This window comes from Myiozetetes cayanensis, unplaced genomic scaffold (assembly GCF_022539395.1).
Source record: "Myiozetetes cayanensis isolate MyiCay16 unplaced genomic scaffold, myiCay2020 scf6-25, whole genome shotgun sequence".
NCBI lineage: Eukaryota > Metazoa > Chordata > Aves > Passeriformes > Tyrannidae > Myiozetetes > Myiozetetes cayanensis.
Window position 1 is genome coordinate 36,335,288 of NW_026087853.1, and position 13,990 is coordinate 36,349,277.

The 13,990-nt window shown below is 41.5% G+C and overlaps 1 protein-coding gene across 1 annotated transcript in view; it reads right to left on the bottom strand.

The window, feature by feature from the left end:
• Positions 1-13,990, bottom strand: part of MGA (MAX dimerization protein MGA) — a 63,872-nt gene that overhangs the window by 15,668 nt on the left and 34,214 nt on the right. Inside the window, 3 exon segments of the mRNA XM_050336503.1 lie at positions 8,117-9,801; positions 11,204-11,503; positions 12,088-12,717. Coding sequence (XP_050192460.1) covers positions 8,117-9,801; positions 11,204-11,503; positions 12,088-12,717 — 2,615 coding nt within the window.

A 13,990-nucleotide genomic window follows, 5' to 3' on the forward strand; every position in this document is an offset into this window, starting at 1 on the left:
GTTCTGCATTTGGGAAGGAAGTAAGTTTTTTTTCTACTACTGCTAACTTCTTGCAGCTTTCCCTCAGAGCACCTATACCATGACCATTTTTCTATGAATACAAAGAACAGCCTGAAGGCAAAAGAAATTCTCATCTGACTCTAAAAGTATGGTGCTGGCACTGGCAGGCACTTAAGGAAATACTGTCTCTCTCTGCAATAAAGCCCACAAAATCCTAATTTGGTCCATCTTGTAAATATTGTCCCACATAGCAAGACTTGTTAGCACGGGGACCACCTGGTGCTAATAACACAGAGAAAACGACCTGCCTTTACCAAGGAAGCAGGACATAACTTGGGACTTGACATATTGGTCAGGAGCTACATATCACCACTGCTCCCCAAGCAAGAGAATGAAACTAAGGAGACACCATGTCCCTGGGACATTGGTGAAGTCAAACAATACTGCTTGCAGTCTAGATCCAGAACATATATGCAGGAGCTACTGAAATTGTGACTGAGTTAAGACTACGCTGCATTTCAGCATAGGTATTTTCAACACTGCCTGCGAACAGTAGCCAGCGTTGTTTCACATTTGTGAAGTGGCTCTATATGCTTACAGAGTCCTAAAAAACCCTATTTTCTACTATATAAAAATCTCACTTGAAGAATATCACTTATGCAAACAGCCAGCAATTGTTCAACAACTCCTTCTCATGCTTGCTCCAAAAATTCCTCAGCTGAGGAGAAGAATACAAGCTTGAATCTGAAATGAAAGTCCACTAGCTGGTAAGTGTGGAAGGCAGGGAGAGTAGAAGAAAAGAAGTTGGAAGCCAGGTCCTGCCCTTGGGTCACAACAACCCCAGGCATCTCTAAAGCATGGGAGCAGAGTGGCTGGAAAGAGGTCCAGCAGAAAAGGACATGGGGGTGCTGGCTAAAGTAGCTTAACATGAGCCAGCAGTGTGCCCAGGTGGCCACGGAGACCAATGGCATCCTGGCCTGTATCAGGAATAGTGTGGCCAGCAGGACCAGGGCAGTGATGATCTCCCCGCACTCAGCACTTCAAATCCTGTGTCTAGTTTTGGGCCCCTCACTAGGCAAAGGACATTGAGGGGCTGGAGCGTGTTCAGAGAAGGGAAACAAAGCTCATAAAGGATCTGGAGCACAAGTCTTATGAGAAGCAGCTGAAAGAGCCGAGTTGTTTAGCCTGGACAAAAGGAGGTCCAGGGGAGACCTTACCTCTGTCTACAACTACCTGAAAGGAGGTTGTAGCAAGGTGGGGGTTGGCCCCTTCTCCCAGGTAACAAGTGACAAGATGAAAGGAAATGGCTCCAGCTGAGCCAGGGGAGGTTCAGGTTGAACACCGGGAAGAATTTCTCCACAGAAAGGTTTGTCAAGTGTTGTAATGGGCTGCCCAGGGAAGTGGTAGAGTCACCATCCCTGGAGGTGTTCCAGGAACAACGGGATGTGACACTCGGTGCCATGGTCTAGTTGGCAAGGTGATATTCAGTCAAAGGCTGGACTCGGTGATATTGAAGGTCTTTTCCAACCTTAATGATTTTGTGATTCTAAGATACTGAAACTGCAATATCTCCCAGACACAGACCTTCTGTAGAACTACAGCAGGTGATGTAAACCTATAGCATAGCTGCTTGCACAGCCTTTTTTAATCCTCCTGAGAGTCTGACAAGAAAAGGAAAAGTATCATAAACCCAGAGTTCTAAAAAAACTGGCTAAACGAAAACTATTCAAATAAAGATACTGTTTAAATAACTGATCAGATGCTTGTCAATTATATTGAAAATACTGCACATAAAAGAGGTACAAGGCAACACAGATCTATTTCTTTATACAAAGAGCACTTCTCAATCCTACCTGCTCTCCTGGGTCATTCATAAAGCCACCTTCATGCTGAAAGCCTTCTGATACTTTCTCTAAGCTTTTCCACTTTATACAATATAATTTCTGTGACCTCTACATGCAAGAGATGCATACTGTTTTTCTTCAGTGAACAGAACTACTCTGTCTAAAATACATTTGGATATCATTACACTGCAGGAAAGTTGGTCATGCAGGGTAGTTCAAAAGATGGTACAATCCAGAGTAAGGGGGAAAAAAAAGAAAGGGGGAAAAAATTAGCTCACCACAGAAACACTGTCAAGGTAAAGCTTTTGAGTGCTGATAAGTTACACTGGGCTAACCGAAGGGATGATAGCAATTATCCAGCTAGAGTTCTTCTAGAACTGGAACTTTCTACATGCTATCATATTAGAAAAATGGTATTCAAAACCCAAGATGTGGCAACTTTTTCATGAAAGATGGGTAAAAAATAACTAAAACACTGCTGATCACCAAGAACTTCACATCTTTAAGTTTACGCACTCTAAATGTGAATATATGCAAAACAATAAGTTTTTTCACTTTTACATCTAACCCCAAATAGAAAAATGCTTCTGGGATGGTAAATCTTTTCTCTCTACCCCTGAATTCCTAACAGGAAAAGTATCAGAATCATGAAGATTGGCAGAATTCCACTTAAGTTCTAACATCAGGAACAGCTATTCCTATGTAAGTACTGCCAATCTGTCTTAGGCTGAACCCTATCCACAGCCTAGCATAATTTTTGAAGATGTTTGTGGAAGCCCTACCGTTCTAGCACCAGTCTTTCCACACCATTTTCAGTCTTTCCAAACTACTTCCTGTAGTTACATAGCTCCTAAACGCCTTTGAGCTTCTAAGGGCAAAATACCCCAAGGAATGAAGACACAAGAGGAGCAACCCCACCCTACAAAAGAAGTTCTAAAGTTAGTATGGAAATGACAGCTCTTTTCCCTCTCTGCTTTTCATTGCGCGTTTCTAAGCTCTCTCCTCTGATTCCTCTCTGTCTGTTCCTGGTAGCCCAAACCCCCATTGCTGGTTCCTCATGGTAGAGGATCCTCAGAGACAGTGCTGAGAAAGGAGATCAGTGACAACGGATGTCATTAGACATTACCCAAGCAAATGCGTAACTTCTGGACTAAAAGCTGAGAACATGCAAGAGATTGTTAGAACTTAAATCATCCACAAAACATGTCACTTTCCTTTTTATTAAACCACTATTTTATATTCATTCATAATAGTTCCTTATTATTTCAGTGTTCACCTCAGAACAAGAATGATGGAAAATCACTTTTAAATAACACTTAAAATACAGTAACTTGCCAGACATAAAAACTGTGTTTAGTATGCTAAACTGCGGGACTCTTGTTTGCTGCATTAAAATACCAGAACAACCCCTGATGTGGTTTTGGCTTAGGCCAACAAGAATGCATGTGAACAATCAGGAGACACAGCCTGTGACTTAGCCCAGGCCAAGCAGTCCTTCTCAACAGGAACTTTGTGTGCAATCATCATGCCTTGGGGTTCAAGAGTTTAACATCATCTCCCTGACCACTGCACTTGAATTTGTTCAGATGACAAGTCCTGACACTGATTAGTTTGCTTCTACAGATACTCTCAGAAGGTTTATTCATATTACCAAATCCACAATGATTAACCCTCCTAAGCCTCTCTTGATGCAGTTCGGGTTAGGAGAAGCAAAAGGGCAAATACACCATCTCAGGAAGCGTCTCTCTTTCTGCTGAGTAGAGGAGGAGGCTCTAAGAGTCTCTTAAGTCAGACTCCAAGTCAGTACAAGGTAAGTAGGTAATACGAAGGGCACTAATACACAAAATTAAGAACAATTAAGTCTTTACAATGAGAACCAGTGTAGAATAATGTACTAAATAAGAAAGTAACAGCTACTGCAGGAAAGTAGCAATCATCCTGACTCTTGACAGTTTCTCACAGTTTTCTGAGGTTTTAAATGGCCATTTCCTGAGCAACTAAAACATTCCAAATTAACAGAGAAAGAGCTGTCATAAGTATTTCCACTAAACAAAACTCTTAGTGGACATGCATGTACTCTCTGCTTCTATGTTTCCACTAACTTAATGAAAAGAATAAACTTCCTCTACTAGCTTGTTTACACGATCTGACTTCACCCAGTCTGACAAACAATAGTAGCTCCGCCTGTCTTGTAAGCACTACACTAAGAGTACATCCCAGTGAAAAATAACACACATTTAGATTCAAAACTGAAGTCTCCATTAGGCATTGGCATGCTAACTCAACCTGCAGGTAGTACAGACTAACAAACCCAAATTCCAGACAGGTTTTCACAGTCCTCTGAGATCTCATTCCTCAGCTTTACTGCTCTATAACCAAGGTTAGCTTACTTGTCTTTGTCTGAGCTTGTGGTGAAGACATACCCTTAGATGGCTTCCCAAACCTTATTAGTCAAAACCCGCACAGTAAGTTTCTTCCAAAACAAACACTTCTTACAATCTCTAATAATTATTTTTTTGTTTCATCATCCTTTTGCAGGACAGAAGAAAATACAGTTTTAAAACCACCAACCTTGATAACAGACTACTCCATGACCTAAATATTATTGTGGGTTTATCGACAAATTCCTAAGACTATCACACCTGTAAAGCCTATCTGGCATCAGGCAAAGAATTAACCATGGTTCTCAAAACTTGATGATAACTCTGCTCAAGTCATTGAAGGATACAGGACTTATTAAACTATCACCACCCAAGTGAAGATAAGACAGCAACAATTCAGTTTTCATCTTGAAAGAAACTTTCAAAAATAACATCTGCTTTCGGTTTGCTCACCTTCATGCAGCTGAGATACTATTATCTTGTCTGAGAACAGCAAGCTGGAATATGAAGTCATTAGTAATTTTTTTCTGGAAGTTAAACAGACTCTCTAAAAGCCAGTTGCTGACTTAATTGAGTTACTCTGGATATGGCTGTCACAGAGTAATAGAACATCCTGAGTTACAAGTGACCCACAAGGATCATCGAACTCCAATTCCTGGCCCTGCACAGGACCATCCCAAGAACTACACGTATCTGAGAGTATTGTCCAAATGTATCTTGAACTCTCTCAGGCTTGGTACTGTGACCACTTCCGTGGGGAGATTGTTCCAGTGTACGACCACATTCTGAGTGAAGAACATTTTCCTAATATCCAACCTAAACCTCCCCTGACACAGCTTTATGCCAATCCATCAAGTCCTTTCACTGGTCACCACAGAGAAGAGATCAGTGCCTGCCCCCACTCTTCCCCTCACAAGGAGTTGTAGACTGCAATGAGGTCTCCCCTCAGTCTCCTCTTCTCCAGAATGAACAGACCAAGTGATCTCAGCTGCTCCTCATACAGCTTCCCCTACAGACCTTTCACCATCTCTGTTGCCTTCCTCTGGATGCTCTCCAAGAGCTTAATAACTTTCTTACATTGCAGTGCCCAAAACTGCACACAATATTCAAGGTGAGGCTGCACCAGTGCAGAGCAGAGCAGGACAATCCCCTCCCTTGACCAGCTGGTGATGCTTTGCCTGATGCCCCCCAGGACACGGTTTGCCCTCCTGGCTGCCAGGGCACTGCTGACTCATGTTCAACTTGCCATCAACCAGGATCCCCAGGTCCCTTTCCGTGGCACTGCTTTCCAGCATCTCATTCCCCAGTCTGTTTGTACATCCAGGGTTGCCCCATCCCAGGTGCAGAATCTGGCACTTTCCCTTGTTGAACTTCCTATGGCTAGTTATTGCCCAGTCCTCTCATTTGTCAAGGTCTCTCTGCAGGACCCCTCTACCTTTGAGGGAGTCAACAGCTACTCCCAATTTAATGTCCCTGGCAAACTTACTTACTATGCCTTCAAGTCCTGCATCCAAGTAATTTATGAAGATGTTGAAGAGCACAGAGCCCAAGATGGAACCCTGCAGAACCCCACTAGCAACAGGTCACCAGTCTGATGTTCCCCCATTCACTGTTACCCTCTGTGCTCGACCTGTGAGCCAAATGCTCACCCACTGCATGATGTGTTTATCCAGCTGTGTGGATATTGTGGATAATGTGCTGGATGTTTTGTCCAGAAGGATCCTGTGAGAGACAGTATCAAGAGCTTTACTGAAATCCACACAGATTACACCAACTGGCTTTCCCTGGTCAAGTAGGTGGGTTACTTTGTCATAGAAGGAAATCAGCTTTGATAAGCAGGCCTTTCCTCTCATGAAGCCATGCTGGCTGTGACTGATTACAGCATTGCCTTTTGAGTGTTTTTCAGTAATTCACAAAATAATCTTCTCCATAATTTTACCAGTCACTGAAGTGATACTGACAGGCCTGCAGTAACCAGGGTCACTCCTCCTGCCCTTCTTAAAAACTGAAACAACATTTGCCAGCTTCCAGTTGACTGGGACCTCTCTATATTCCCAAGACCATTCAAAAAATCATTGAAAGAGATCTTGTGATAACATCAGCCAGCTCTCTGAGTACCCTCAAATGAATCCCACCTGACCCCATAGACTTATAGGGATCCAGCTGGAGCAGCAAATCCCGCACAAGTTCAAGGTTCGCAGGGAGTTTAACATTCTTGCAGTCACGGTCACCCAGCTCAGGGTTCTGGGGCTCATCATCAGTGTTGTAAACTAAGAAAACATCAAACACCTCTGCCTCGTCTATGTCCCTGTTTGTGAGGTGACCATTCTCATCCTGTAATGGGTCGATGTTATTTATGGTCTGCCTTCTACCATCAACATATTTAAAAAACTGTTTATTGTCCCCCACAGTGCTGCCCAGCTTCCACTCCAATTGATCTTTGGTTGCAAAGATTTTCTCCCTGCAGTGGTGAGCAACACCCCTGTAGTCTTCACATGTCACCTGACCTTGCCTCCCCTGGACACCTTTCTTTTTTCACCTTAGCTCCAGAAGATACCTGCTTAACCAAGCTGACCTTCTGCGTTGTCTCCCTGACTTTGGATTTTGGAATCGCCTGATCCTGTGCTCTTAGGAGGTGGTACTTAAAAAGTGAGCAGCACTGATGGACTCCAGCACCTTCAAAAGCATTTTCCTTGGGGACCTTACTAACTTGTTGCCTGAGCAGCCTAAAGTCTGCTCTCCTCATATCCAGGGTTGAAGTTTTGCTAGCACTTTTCCTCCTGTCATGAAAGATTTTAAACTTGATTGTTTCACGTTTTCTGTGGCCAAGACGGCCACCAATTGCCATTTCACTCTAGAGTAAGGGATTAAGGGAGGAGAGCACCTTTCCCAGCTGGCTCCAGTAGTACCTGTACCAAATTATTGTCCAGGTGTTTTAGGAATCTTCTGGACCTGTTTGTACCAGCTGTGTGGTTAGAAGACAAAGAACTCTAATTAGATTTTTGACTGCAAGAGGACTACAATAACACAGAAGGGCTAAAAGAATTCTATACTTTCAAATTCCTGAAGAAACTAACATAATATGTCCTCTTTTTCTGTTAAGTTTAACCTTTCTCTCTCCATTTGTATCTCATCCCAAAAAGAGGTTATCTTATTTCTTATGTCCATTTGACTGACTTACAAAACCACAACTTGATAAATTTTAAATAATAATGCCCTTTTTAAGTCACACAGCGATACATAAAAAATGTATTAAGGAGTTACCACTGGATTGCTTTATTTGAATTTTTTTGGGTTAAATTTGATAGAAATTCTATGAGCATTAAAACATAAATGTATCTTAACTAAACTAACCACAAAGCTTTACCCTTATTCTCTGACTTTTGGAGTAACTTGTTTTCTATCAAATAGGGAATGACAGTTTCCATATACTATTTAAATGTAAAGGAATTTAAGGAGGGACTCAAACATTCCTTCCAGAAATAAATGTTAACTAAGGCTACAAAAACTAAGTAGAGGGAAGCAGCTTAAAATAACAGAAATACTAGATTACCTGCTACATTTTTGGATCATAAGTCATATTACAAGGAACCAAGTTACTTGAGTAAATACTGGAGGAAGACAGCCTGCAACAGTTCTATTACAGATTGCTCATATAACTCCTGTTATCTGAAAAATGGACAATTTCTAAAAGCTCACTACACCGCCACCGATAAAAAAGCATGCAACTAAGAAGAAATAAAAGACATTCCCACTTGGAACCCCGATTTAGAGTTTCTAAAGAAACTGAAGTCCAAAACACAAACATCATACCCTTTCAAATCCATGAGTTATTACATGTTAGTTGGTCAATTAAAAAAAAAATCCTTTCATAAATAGTTAAATGCTTACCACTTTTTCAACATCTATTTCCTCTTCACTTGGGAAGTCAGAAGCACCATCTAGCATCTCATCAGCAGAATCATCAGTTTTTTCATCATCTTCTTCCTCCTCTTCATCGTCCTCTTCATCCTCTTCCATATCATCAGCAGTTATATCAATAGTGGGCATGTAATCCTTTCTGTGTGCCCTCTGTTCTGGTGGTGTCATGAAGTCCCTTTCCTCTGATGTATCAGCTCTGTTACCCACCTCACTTCTATTTTCTAAAGGGGGTACAATGCTAGATATTTTGCTCCAAGAACTGTTGACATGTGTTACAATATCATGACCCGTTTTTATTTCTTCTGGAGAATCAAAAGCCTTTTGTTCTTTATTGTTACTGCCTTCCCGCCTACCTAGGTTTCCTTTGGCTTCCTCAGTATTGACTGTATGTTCTTCTCCTGAAGCGTTATCCTGCTCTTTTGCAGAACTGAATTCAGACTTACTTCCTGTTTTCTCTTCTATGCTTTCTGCTTTTGTAGAGCCCTTGTACTCCTTCCTTTCCATATCTCGCTGTGCAGCTTCATCCTGGCATTCTTGTTTGTTCTGAGACAGTTCAGTCCCTCTTTGTTCATCCTTGTTCTCCAGCTGTGTATCTTGCTCTAGTTGACTCTGTGACTGCCCAGAATTTGCTTTCTTCATCTGTGTCTGTGCATCTCCTTCCTGCTCTTTTACTGGTTTCTCTTCCTGTTCAGCATTTATTTGTTCATTCCCATGGTTCTTCAACAGGGCGGTTTCCCGATTCTCAAGACTCTGTGGATGTGCATTATCCAGAGGAACAACTGAAGTCTGATCTGATGACCCACAAAGAGTTTCAGAATTAGCTGAAACAGCCTCCACTGCAGTTTCAGAACTGACAGAATCCTCTTTCTCCTCAGATGACCCTTTTTCTTCTTCATCATTTGGCTTCTCACTGATGTATGAATGGTCAGATGATACAACATCTGCAGAAACATCATGCTGAGAAGAAAAGCTATCATCACAAGAACTCTCTAGCACCTTTGAGTTCTCCACCACCTCTAATGCAGTGGAATTCCTATCACCACTAGGTGTGATTGTGCCAGATGCTGACTCTTCAGCAGTATTTAACTGGTTAATCGACTCATTTTCTTCTTGTTTCCCATCTGAAACTGTGACCTCAGACTCTGTAGCTTCAGTGTCATCTGAGCGTGGAGCCTTCCCATTCTCCTTCTGCTGAGCAGCACCTGAGTCCTCCTTCTTGCATATTTTCCTGTAACTCTTCTTCCTCTGAAGAGATGCAAAATGGTGAAGAATGGAGTTCGGCACAGTCTTCTGTCCTGGGAGCTGAAGTAAAGCAAAACTACCAGACTGTAAAGGTATGAAATTAGCGGTGGTAGCTGGCAGACCACCTGAGCTGCAGGTTACTTTAGACTCAGAGGCTGTTTGATTTGTGATGTTGCTAGCAGCAGAGGAAGAGATCCTCAGAGTCAGAGTGCCTGCCTGTGACACAAAACTTGTTACTGAAGGAAGAAGAGAAGATGTTTGAGTGGCTGGGTTAGATGGAGGGGATAACTTGGGTACTGCAGTTTGTACAGCTGAATTTGTGGCATGAGAAGTGGAAGACACAGAGGAAGTGGGAGACACAGGTGACTCAGGAGGCTTAGAAGGTGCAGGCAACCGGATTCCTACAACAGATCCTGTGAGGGAAACAAAACAGCAACTCATACTTTCTCAAACAAACTTTTTTCTTTCAGTTTTAGTATTTGATGCTGTACTAGAAGCAGACAGCATTCTCAAGGATCACAGTGTAATCAGCTATTTGACCACAAGTTCTCAGTGAAAGAGTTGGTCCTGCATAGAGAGATACAAACTTGAAATTATTTAAGGAGCACCACAGTAAAACACATGAGGTGGTCACTCTAAAATCAACAGACTTAACTGTAAGTTTTATCATTAAGCTTTTCAATCAGAAAAGGCACTGCATTGAAAGTTCTCTGCATTTTACTTTCCCATTTATTGCAAAACAGGGAAAGTGGGATTTTGTAAAAAAAAAAAAAAAAAAAAAACAAAAAAAAAAAAAAAACAAAAAAAAACAAACCTGTGTCAAAATTACACAATCTTTTTCACCTTAATAAACTCTTCTGCAGCATTTCAATACTCTATAAAACAAGAAGTAAAAAATACTACCATGGGCAAGTAGTTTCAGCAAAAGCCCCGAAACAGAAAGGAATTAAATGAACTTCTTGACTGATTCTTTGCTACATCTCATGCTCAAACCTCAACTAAGGCACAGCATTATTTTCTCTTCTCTCCACAGTTTTATCTGCTGTGCTTGCTCTCAGCTCTCCCTTCCACACCACTCTACCTCCCTTTCTTCAAGATGCTTTTTGATAAAGGGAGAACAGAAAAAAAAGTCCTACTGTAAATATGCATTTAAAGTACATTTTGTTTATAACTAACAAATACATACAATAGCATGCTCAATAGGCATTCTACTTATTTTCTGTCAGATACCTGCAATTTCTAACTCCTCCAACCCTGCCTTCAACTGTGTACCAGAGAAACAGCTGAAAATCACACTTATTTTTCTTCTCACAATCTTAAAGAGGAAAAAATCCTGGCAATTTTGTACTGTAGTTTCACATTTCACCTGAGTATCTTCTGTAAACATGCTAACAAACCTGGAAACTTAACAAAAGCAGAGCAGCACATTCAGTGAAAACATGGGTAACAGCTCATTCTTTTTAAGAGAATCTCCAACAAGAATTATTTTTGAATCACCAGATCAACAGTTTCTTTTAAGTTGTGACAGTACAATGGAAATGACTCCATTGCCATACACAGAGACCCTTTTACTTGCTGCACACAACTCCTAAATGTTGGTGACTTAGCTATTAACTGCACTTGCTGCATTTTAGACACATGGTATTTAAATTGTATTGCATCTGAATAATTACACTGCGTTCTTCAACTACTCAGGCAGAACCAAATTAAACTCTGTTCAATTACTTCCAGCAGGGGAAAGGAGCATCACAGAGTCATTTACTACATTTCCAAGTAACACACCAGTCAAGAAAGAAAGAAACACTGGATTTGTACCTGGATTGCGGAGCATCACTGGCTGCACACTGGGCTGGGCACCTGCAGTTCGAACCTGCTGCAGGGGAACAAGCTGAATGATCTGCCCATTAGGGTGTCTGAACAGGTTCACAGCACCAGGGCTCCTGAGAGGCTGAAGGACCATCCTCTGCCTCTGCGCAAGCTGTGTGTTGTTTAGCGGCCGCAAAGCAGAAGGTGTCTGATGCACTGGGATCAGCAACAATCGAGGTCCGACACGTTTGTCTGTTCCAGGAGATATCTTTGGGGGAGTCTTACTTGCAGCTTGTGGAGTAGCATCTTCTGAAACGTTTAAAAGGTTGTACAAAAATCAATTAAAGAGAGCAGCCTACAAATCAGCATTATTCTTACTAAATACTAGCACTAATATTTTAGAAACAACTGGATCTCTTTTAAATTTGTTTGAAAGCATTTTTTTTTTATTATTCGCAGAATGCATAGAACCAAACAGACCAGAACAGGTTTGTTTTTTTTTCCCCATGGAGTTCCACTAACATTTCTCAGTCATGACACAGGAGAGCAATTCCATACCTACGTCTTGGACTCAATGCCAACCATGAATTTCTAGCAGTCATAACTCTGATATACATTTCTATGGCCCAAGCAATGAATGTGAGGCTTTCAGCTCACTTCATGCCAGTTACTGACCGGACGCTTACATTTTTTTCCCTTGTCTACCAGCTCAGGCTGGAACGCAAAAAAACAATGTAACAGATTATATTTCTTATCCTATTTTGGAAAGAGTGGTGAGACAAGTGAATCCATATATAAATTTAGTCCAGTTGCAGACTGTATTACAGCTATGAAAGAGGCAGAACTAAAAAACGAAGTGTTTGCAGTAATAACCCAAAGCACCTAGGCATTACCTCTTTTTGGATTCTGTGGAGGACTTGAATTAACTCCTGACAATATAATCGGAACAGAGACAGCAGAGGAAGTTAGTGTGGTCACCACAGGTGTAGCTGCTGCAGCTGTTGTTAGTACAACTGTAGAAGTGGATGTTGTGACAACAGGACAAGTAATAGTTGGTGGTGTCACTACAGTTTTAGGGAACGATGTAGTTGCTACTGCTGCAACAATCCCTGTTGTTTTTGTTATGTTTACAGTAGCAGCAGAAGTGGTGGATGAGGGCGCAGTACAGGTGTTGATTGCAGGTGTTGCAGGAGCAGCTGTGACTGTAATTGCAGGAGAGCAGGCAGGTTCACTAGCTTTTGTCTGGCTAGAAGTGGTCACAGTAGATGCTGCTATGCTGGTACTTTCCATAGTAACTGGAGAAGTGGTGGTGGCTGTAGTGACCCCAGCAGAGACTACGCATTGAGCTGGAGATGGTGTTGAAGGAACAACAGGAGCAACCTTGATTGGTGTAGGCTTGATATTGAGCAACCGTGGCCCTGACGCAGGCTGGCGTGCGCTCACTCCAGGAATCTTCTGCTGTAGAGTTCCAGCTTTGTTTATCACAAACTGGGCAAACACACCACCAGGGGAGGGTCGGGTAGCTGCAAATAAAAACTTGCAGGTCAAAATTTTAATAGATTTCCTCTTTGCCTTTCACGAAGTGCTACAATTGCAATTTCAGCGTGAATTTGAGCCTCCAGTTTCTTTGTACCTTATAATTAAATTGAAACCATTATGGCAGTCCTGAATATGCCTTACATGTTAGAAATACGTCTGCCTTATTCCACTTCTGCAGCTTTTTACTGCACTTCTTCCTGGACATGCAAAAGAATCAGGTCTTGAAGGGTTGCTCTTCATTGTGAAACTATGGACAATTCTAACTACAGTAAAGGAGAACAAACACCTAAGTGAAATAATGACCTTGAACTGTCTTCTAAACCTCAAATTCTTCCTGTAACAGCTTGTGTGATCTTCCCATTTTTACTGGTGCTTGATTTTCATCCCCCTTCTACTGTATTCATCTTACACAGGAACAGGGGAAAGTGACAGGAGGGTGATAGAGTTTGCCACGTTCCCTTCTAATTGCAGTGACATTCATGCAACTGAGGACTTAATGGAACAAAATAATTAGTGGAAAGTAATCCCTGGTGGGATGACCCTTTATCTCATCCCTTGCTCTCCAAGGGATCAGACCACTGCATCTACACCACTAGATGTCTACAGATGAGTACAACAGCACATAGATTATGTAGTAAGCCCAACTTAAACACTGTAGTTATTTATGCATATACCATTTTTAACCCAGACTATGCCAAAACACTTAATTCATATATGCAGCAGTGACTTCACCCATCAATGAAATGTAGTCTCTCATATCGCATAAATACAGAAAACAAGTTTTATTACAGGACAAGAAAAACAACACAACCATTGATGCGGCAATGAAAATTTAGACAGAAAGAAACAAAATAATCAATCAGAAACTACAGTTTTGCCAGGACACAGGTAACATCCTTTTCTCCTGCAAAGTTTCTTCAAATCTTCATTTAAAGTGTGGGAATATGTGGGTGGGTACCAGATTTTTTTGAGAAGTTGGGCAACTTCCTCTTTTGCCATCCTGAGGTAACCATTTCATGTTTGATATGATACTTCATACAAGCACATCATGCATCTTCCAATGCTCTTTTTTTTTTTTTTTTATCCCCCCAAACTCAAGGTGCTGACTAAATCCAACTCTGTTTAGCTTGTGAAATCCAATGAGATTAGAGGCTGGCGTGGTTATTGGCTGCACACTTGTTGTTTTGCTAATCCAGATTTGGACCATCTTGTCTTTCACTGCGGTTTCACATATCTTTGGTGGTCACGAGAATTATG